This window comes from Zerene cesonia, chromosome 11, assembly GCF_012273895.1.
Source record: "Zerene cesonia ecotype Mississippi chromosome 11, Zerene_cesonia_1.1, whole genome shotgun sequence".
NCBI lineage: Eukaryota > Metazoa > Arthropoda > Insecta > Lepidoptera > Pieridae > Zerene > Zerene cesonia.
This window is the reverse complement of record NC_052112.1, coordinates 6,999,850-7,008,535: the sequence shown is the minus strand read 5'-3', so window position 1 is coordinate 7,008,535 and position 8,686 is coordinate 6,999,850. Positions and strand designations below refer to the sequence as shown.

Below are 8,686 nucleotides of genomic sequence, written 5' to 3'. Positions count from 1 at the left end.
TCGTGATCAAATTTTTTCTATTCTTTCAAAATTTCTCATTTATAAAGCATTTCAATGCTATAAAACTAAAAATTATAAAAAAATATATTTCTGAGTTTGAGTATATAGGAATAATGTAAAATTTTACGGCAACACGAGTAAATGATTTTTTTTTCTTATTATAGACTACAATGCATATTATGATGACAGTATATCTATGGTAATAATTCATACCATACTCATACACCACTCAGCTGATTAGTACATAGTTATCTGTGAAATTTCTGACAACTTTATTAATCTGTGAGTGTGATTCAGACAACAATTCTGAGATTGTCAATCATTTGTCAATTGACAACGACATATCGTGTTCGTTGAACGATAGAGTTTATTTATATTATAAATTATTACGACAAATACTGCTGTATTTCTTTAATAATGAATTTAATCATCTGACTAAACTTTAGGGAAAGGAACAGTTAAGAGATAATTTAAAAAATCTTTATTCATCACAATGAATTTAAATATTATTATTCTCTGTGTCGTCGTTCTCGTCACAGGTATTTATTTATTCAATTACTTTCTAATATAATTGCAAAATAATTGAGAACCTTTCTCATGAGAAAATAATCATCTATATTAAATCAACAAAAATTGAGTAATTGAGTACTGAATTGTGATTATAAAAAATTTATTCATACTATAATTAATATATGTATTGATTTGATATGTATATTTCTTTTAGATATAAAAAGTGAACGACTGCATGGTCAAATATATTCTTCGATTGAAGGAAGTGCAGCTTGTTTCAGACGACTCAATGGCACACATCAAATGGGATGTTCATGTATGTAACTTCCTCTAATATAATATATTGCACATATGTCAGCTTATGTAAAATGTTTGCTCTTTTATGCATTAACAATATGACCGTAATTATTATTTTTCAATTAACAACAAGAATATTTACTTTTTTTACCTGTAATACAAATCTGAAAAGTTGTTAGTTAATCCATGTTTATCCCAAGAACATCTTGAAAAATTTTAAAAATTCTTTCACTGTAGGATGTGTTATTCCTGAGTTCTACATGCTATATATGTACCATTGGTGAAGCCAGGTCAAACCACTAGTATTTTAGTAAATAATAATCTAACTCAAAGAGATAGATCCCTTTGTGTAAAAGCATTGCAATATACATTTATTAGGTCTTTACAGGCTTATAAATGGACACCTATCTTTAATTTTTATTATTGAAATAAAATTAACAACTTAAAAATTAAAAAAACCTAGATGAAGCTGTAAATAATTTAAAATTTTATGCAGAAAATAGACACATTCTTAACATTTCTAACAATATCATTTCATACAACGGACCAATCTTCATAAGAACTAAATATTTGTATGTTAGTAGATAAAAGATACATAAAATATGAATTGTAGATATATATATATATATATATATATAATACTACAATTACAGAATATTGTTTCACTAGATTATTTTATAAGGGTAATACAAAATTCAGTTTAGAAACTTGTCATTTCAGCATCAGATAATGGTGCAGTTGGTGTGGTACATATGATATTTGATGTGGCTGATGCAGAATGGATAGTTCATAATTCATCTGCCGGACCCTATGTTGGAGTTGTCAGTACATTACTGTTTCACAGTGTAATAGATCTTTTGATTAGTGAACCCAGTAATGTAGCTGGTATTCTGCTTTATGATAATGCAACTATGAGGTAATTTTGTTTATGAGACACAAATGATACAGTTGTAAATTAGAGGGTATATCTAAGTACTTCTTAACATAAGTAAAAGTAAATTGCTGCTGCCATTTTTTAAAACAATTGCGTATGTTTGTTTAAATTATAGTCACAAAATAAACAGCCACATGAACTTCTTTCTCTTTTTTTATATTACACTTGCTTAGTATAAATTTTATGTTTTTTTTTATATTTTATGTATATTTTGTTCTAAACAATTTCAAAAAAGGACATGGATATCAATCCAACTGTATCGTTTTTGGTGTTTATTACCTTGTCATCGCTTCTCCTTTTTTTAAAGTCAGTTGAAAATAACAACAATTTCAGGCCAAGTGCATTCAGTCAAGAGTCGAGGTGCCCAAATGAATACTCCTCAGGTCCAGGTAGTACTTGCTCATCCTCAGAAGCTGGTGGCATCGTGTGGAATGATCATGGCACAGGATTACTCCGAAGGGATGTTCCATTCCCAATGTTCTTCCTCCCCGAGTCTAAGAGTGATGAAATGGTCAAGATCATAAAATGTTTCAACAAGTAATTACTTTTTTTACACTTACTAAGATATTGTGGGTTTTGTATATTAGAACACACAAGTAGTTTAACAGGAAGATATTCAGAGTGCAAACACAACATAAAACAATTGTCTATTTTGTTTGAAAGTTTTTATTAACTAGCTGCGCCCCACACTTTCACCCGCGTAAATCCATATCCCGTAGGAATATCAGGATAAAAAGTTGCCTATATGTTATTCCAGTTGTCCAGCTGTCTACGTACCGAATTTCATTGCAATCAGTTTGGTAGTTTTTGCGTGTAAGAGCAACAAACACACACACATCCTTACAAACTTTCGCATTTATAATATAAGTAGGAAGTAGGATATCATATAACATAGGTACAACCGCGAGGCACAGCTACTATATAATTCTGGTAAATCTTTACATATAAATTATGTGTAACATTGTTTGTCTGTGATGGACTCTTTAACTACTCAACCAATTTTAATCAAATCTGCACACCATGTGCACTTTGATCCAACTTAAACGATACCCGGGCGGAGCCGGGGCGTGCAGCTAATAAAGATTTTTTTTTTTATATGCCAAGGCCGATATAAAGATAATGCTACATTTCTCATTTTACAGATATAATATTGATAAAACTGAACAAAAAGGACAACCTCTTTGCTCGCTTCAATTAAGTTCATTTATGTATGCCGCAGTGAACAGTGCAGTTTGCTTACGAAGGTATGTGATGTTATATAAAAAAATTATGTAAGAGAATTTAATAATTTTTTTCATGTTTTTCCACTGACGAATTAGTGGCTGAAAAGCTATAATTAGATAATAAATTTGGTATATATTATATGCACGAAGTTCAATCTTTCAGATCTGCATCATCAGCTTTTCTGACGCCAACCAAAGTTTGTGACCCACTCGGCGACTATAATGTGTATTACTCACTATTTCCACGACTACAAGTAAGTTTGTCTACTTACAGATAAGAGTTAGGAATTCAATAATGCACTTTAAAAACCAACATGGTTATTAATATACACCAACATTATAAAGAGGAAACTTTTGTGTTTTTGTGTTTGTAACGATTTCACACAAAAACAGCTAGACCGATTTCAAAAATTCTTTCGCCATTAGGAAGCTGCAACATCACCGAACGACATAGGCTTTATACGTACCACGGTTGAACGGTTATGGCCGTTAAATTGTTAAATCTGTCACATTATAATATTATAATTCAATATGTATTTGAATTATTATTTTTAAGAAAAATCTAAATAAAAAATTACCGCCTTCAAATTGACACAACCAGTCCATATTTAAATGGGAGCACATGGCAGGCACCAGCTTTAATATAAAGAAAGAATCATAAAAATTGATTCACCCAGGAAAAAGTAAATAGCAACTAACGCAAAAAACACACAGCCGAATTGATATCCTCCTCCTTATATTTAATTCGGTTGATAATGTTTTCATTTCACAGCTAATACATATATTGTATTCGTTAATTTCAGGAAACGGAAGGGGAAAATAAACCTGTAGCATTAGTTACTGCAAGAATTGACTCGGCTTCCATGTTTGACGGTTTGTATCTATAATATTTTTATTTACATGTCTATTTAGCTGATTAAAAAATTACAAGCTTATACAGATTTAAGGAATAAAGAAATTTTTAAAAGAAAATAATTTTGAGGCCGGTTATTTTTTTTTTTTTACAATAAGAGTAAAATATCAAATTTATCATTGAAGGTATTGCCCCGGGGACGGCAAGCTCAGCGGTCGGGATGACGACGCTCATTGTTGCAGCGGCTACTCTGTCGCAAATGATACCTGTTAATGATTCCAAATTGTATGGTAAGTTATGATTTGATTCCAGGATTAATTAAAACCGCCAGCCAGCTCTTAATCAACGGAAATTGCTATGGGAATGAGATGTTACCCTCTAGTCTCCCATCTATCTCTAGGCGTAAAAATCATATCACATTCTCGCTCCATTGCGCTCTGAGAGAAAGACATATAAACAAACATTTTATTTTTATCATAGTAGAGGTTTTAATAGTTTCGTAGATGTTTGAAGTTTACACACATGTTACCAAGCCCCGCGGTCTTAATAAATTTTCTGTACCATGAAACAGAATTATGAACTTACTTTTTTGGGGATAGAATTTATCAAAATCTTAGCGAATACCTACGTCATAACTAAAATCTATCTGCATGCTAAATTTCAGCCCGATCCGTCTAGTGGTTTGGGCGTGCGTTGTGCGTTGATAGATCACTATGTTAGTCAGTCAGTCACCTTTGAGTTATATATATATTTAGGTATTTATATCCATGTTTATAATAAATGCACCTTTACTTCTCCACATTCAGCTCGCAATGTGCTATGGACATTATTCAACGGCGAATCGTTCGACTACATTGGTTCGCAACGTGTGGCCTTTGACCTCAGTCGAGGGATGTGGCCTCCGGTGAACCCACTGTCTCCCAGTGATGTTAAGCTACACATAGAGATCGGTCAATTGGGCGGGTCTTTGGATGCGTTCAAAGAGAACGCCTCTTGGCCTATGTATGCGTTCGCTCCGTATGCTGATGGTGATGCAATACCGCCTGAGGTTTGTATGCTTTGTTAAAAATAATAAATGCTTTATTCATAAGGAAATTGTTCAAATTCATTTTGTAAAAAACACCATAAGTTCCCAATTCAATTATTTTTTCAAAATTTTCACACTTTCATGCAATTTCCTTTAAACTCCAGTTTCAATTAAATAACATGGATAAATGGTTCTTCAAAAAAGTAGTTGTTATTTGAATTTTCGACTTAAAACTGTTTAACCATATTTATTAATAATTATTATAATATATTTTTTTACAGATAACAGAATTCTTAGCTGAAATTTCACAATCTGTCACCAAACACAACATGACAATAGACCCAGTTTTTACCAAAAATTTGCCGCCATCTTCCCTGCACTCGTTCAGAAAGATACTTCAGAACGCAACACTCAGTGGGAAATTACCTGAAGTTCTATTGGCGGATCATATGGATACTTTTACGAATATGTACTACGAGTCTGCCTTGGATTTGTATGATAAGATTGACTACTCGTACCACAATATAAGCATCAATGCTGATGGCAAATGTTAGTACTTATATTTATACAGTGAACGCATTTATTACCTAAAATGAAAATCGTTATGTTGTTAAATGTAAACCTGCTACAATTTTTCACAATTTTTACCAAATTAACCACAATGAATTGCCAATTTTTCATGTTCCCTATTAATTTTGTGACACTGTGAATTGTATATTATATTTTTTAGTTATACCAACAGAAGAATTGTTAACAAATGGGACAATGACGCAGAATGAGACTCAAGTGAAGATAGCACGGATAGCGACTGCTTTGGCACAAACTTTGTACCAGCAGGTGGTTGGTAAACCCTATGTCGGATCTGTAGAAGCGTCGGCACATTTGGTAAGTCGATTGCACTAATATTGTTATAGTTATTGTTATATTATACTAGCTTTTGCCTGCGGCTTCGGACGCGTTAAATTCGGAGTTGTTTAATAGATGTTATTATATATATAAACTTTCCTCTTGAATCTATATAAAAAAACCCCATCAAAAACCGATCCGCAGTTTTAAAGATTTAAGCATACATACAGGACAGAAAAAGTGACTTTGTTTTGAAACTTTTGAAATTCAGTATTGCCTTTGCTTTGCAGATACTGCATATTCTTTCCCCTTTTTTTTTAATTCAACGACGTAGTTGTTCTGAAACGTTCTGATTAATTCCAGGTGGACGAAATCCTGTACTGCCTGTTGCAAAGCCAAGCGTGCCGGCTGATGTCCGCCGCGGACTACGCGAGCAACACCGAGGAAGTGACCACCGAGCGGGCGGCGTCGCTGTACGTGGGCGTCGCCGCGTGGGCGAACACGCCGGCCGTGTACGCGGGCCACGTGCTCGCGCTGCTCACCGGCGAGCGGCTGCCGGCCAACCGGACGGCGTGCGACGCGCTCGACACGCCTGTGAGTGCTAGCGGATACGGGGTGTTCGTGTTTGGTTGGGTCAACTATACACGCCGGCGTGTACGCGAATCACGTGTTCTGTGAAGTTATCAATTGAAAAATGCATTTTTATTTTCAAGGGATTCTCGTATTACTACTTAAGAGGATGGAACCACTCCGGCGTGTGCATTCAAACAACAATGAACTTCAGCCAAGCTGTTAGCCCAGCGTTTATTAAAACGGGTATGGCATTATGCATAACTATATTTTTTATTTATATATATTTTGATAATAACTATGCAAACGTTTTACATAATCATGGATTCGAGCATTTAATGAGTGCATGCTATAATATAATATATATGCTGAATGTATCAGGCTTATTGTGGTAAAAATTAACTGTTTATAATTATTGGCCATATAATATTTTAGACTACGACTTTTCATCCGGCGAGTACTCCACATGGACGGAATCAGTGTGGCAAACGATGTGGGTGCGAGTATTCGTCACCGCGGGGGGCGGGGGCGCTCGCCTCGCCGCAATCACCGGCGTGTTCGCTACGCTTGTAGCGGCACTAGCTACGTACTGGCTACAGACATACTCGCATGTTATATTCCCAGCATTCCCATCTGCTACGCTGGTTGCAGATACGGCGCCTGGGTGAGTTTATAACGAATCTAGTCTGTACTAGTTGATCGGCTACGCTCGTAGCTACTTATTGACTACAGGTCTAATGTCGTGTGTTATTCCCAGCATTCCCATCTGCTACGCTGGTCGCTGAACCAGGGCTAAAACTTGGACCATTTCAAAGAAAGAATGACATAGCATATTTTTATATCTAGAGTTTCAACTCTGGTAAAGCTTGGACGTGCGACACAAGTATAAGATATACTTTTTATATATTATGTTTCATTAATAAAAAAAAAATTGTTTCAGGATTTTGCGGACTGTGAACTGTTAGATTAAGTTTAGAATGTTAGTTTCGTTTAACTACCCCATAACATTCCATAGAATAAAATTGTGTACAACCACAACTATCCAATAGAAAGAAGAAAATTCTGTAATAAATCCTTTCGTTAAATAATTTAGATCTTTTCTTATTTGTTTTGTATTTGTTTTAATTTCAATCAAAATATTGAACCCATTACATGTATATTGTATTGCACTTATGTAAGGAAAAAGAGTATTAATTGTTACATTGATCTCTGTAAATTATACGCAAAAGTTAAAATTCAATTTGTAACAATACTAGCAAATTTTCTTGTTTTATTTTTTAATTTAACTTAATTATTTGGTAGATTTAAAGTCTATTTAATAAATGTGTTTTTCTCAATTTTGTTTTTTATTCATTGATGGGAAAATATATAATGATTGCGTGTATAATTTTTTTTCATTAAACCGAAGTTTTCGCTCTTCGCCTACTGCGTGACACACATAAATTGCATTAAATAGGAAAATAGAATAACGTGTTTAAAAAGGTTTTAGTTAAATCTCTTATGAAGATTTTTACAAAAATCGTCGATCTTAACGGCTCCACTACATCTCTAAGGTATTTTACGGCTGGATCTAGGTTCAAAACTTCATCAAAACAGTTGCATTTCATGATGTACGCTGAAAAATCAACTTTTGTTCTTAACGAGTCGCCACATAGACCTGCTATCCAAAGGCTGTTATTGAAAGGGCCCTTAGATGGTTTTTTAGCATTTTCGAATTTCAAATCCCCTCCGATATGGTCAGTAATTGTTGCTATGTTATTCCATTTTTCATGACTTGATTCTTTTTCATATAATTCTGTTATTATCAATGGATCCGGCACTTTTAACTGCGCATGAGAAATTATCTCTTCATTTTTTTCGATTGAAGTACTGCTATTCACATGACTTAGTAAATTGTATTCTTCTAAAACCTTCGCATGTTGTTTGGTCCAATTCATGCTATGAAAGGGATGTATCTTTTCTATCAATAAATTATTCAGACAATTTGTAGTATATAACTCGAAATTTATTACAATATGTTTCGTCGGTAGTGACGAATATAATACAATGAAATCTTTTAAATTATTTGCGGCTCTATTGTGTATAACTTTATGGATACTTCTCAGAATATATACTTGGAAATCTAGCTGTAAAAAGCGTGGCAGGTGTAAATGTTTCGTTGATTTGACCAATGCCCAGGTATTAGGATGCAATAAATCAATTTGGTTCTGATTATTGGTACTCATATTACCTCCATACATCTGGTATGCTACAAACAAATTTATAAGGACATGAATACTGTAATTCATGTTATGGTCTTCAGATGTATGCAATAGAGCATTGAATAATGACATTATGCCATCTAGATCTTGAAAACTTCTTGCCGGAAATTTGTCCAGATATACTGAAGCCAATATTTGAATGAATGCAAACATGTAGTTAATGTT

At 33.8% G+C, this 8,686-nt stretch overlaps 1 protein-coding gene across 1 annotated transcript; it reads left to right on the top strand.

Moving 5' to 3' along the window:
* The first annotated feature begins 318 nt into the window (after positions 1-318).
* LOC119830049 (nicastrin) lies at positions 319-7,597 on the top strand. Its single transcript, XM_038352884.1, has 15 exons — positions 319-539; positions 725-826; positions 1,528-1,723; positions 2,075-2,278; positions 2,884-2,985; positions 3,128-3,218; positions 3,768-3,837; positions 4,003-4,107; positions 4,624-4,865; positions 5,126-5,393; positions 5,575-5,729; positions 6,054-6,284; positions 6,404-6,506; positions 6,696-6,924; positions 7,201-7,597. The coding sequence occupies exons 1-15, from the start codon at positions 494-496 to the stop codon at positions 7,223-7,225; spliced, it is 2,169 nt and encodes a 722-aa protein (XP_038208812.1). The 5' UTR covers positions 319-493; the 3' UTR covers positions 7,226-7,597.
* Positions 7,598-8,686: the final 1,089 nt, after the last annotated feature.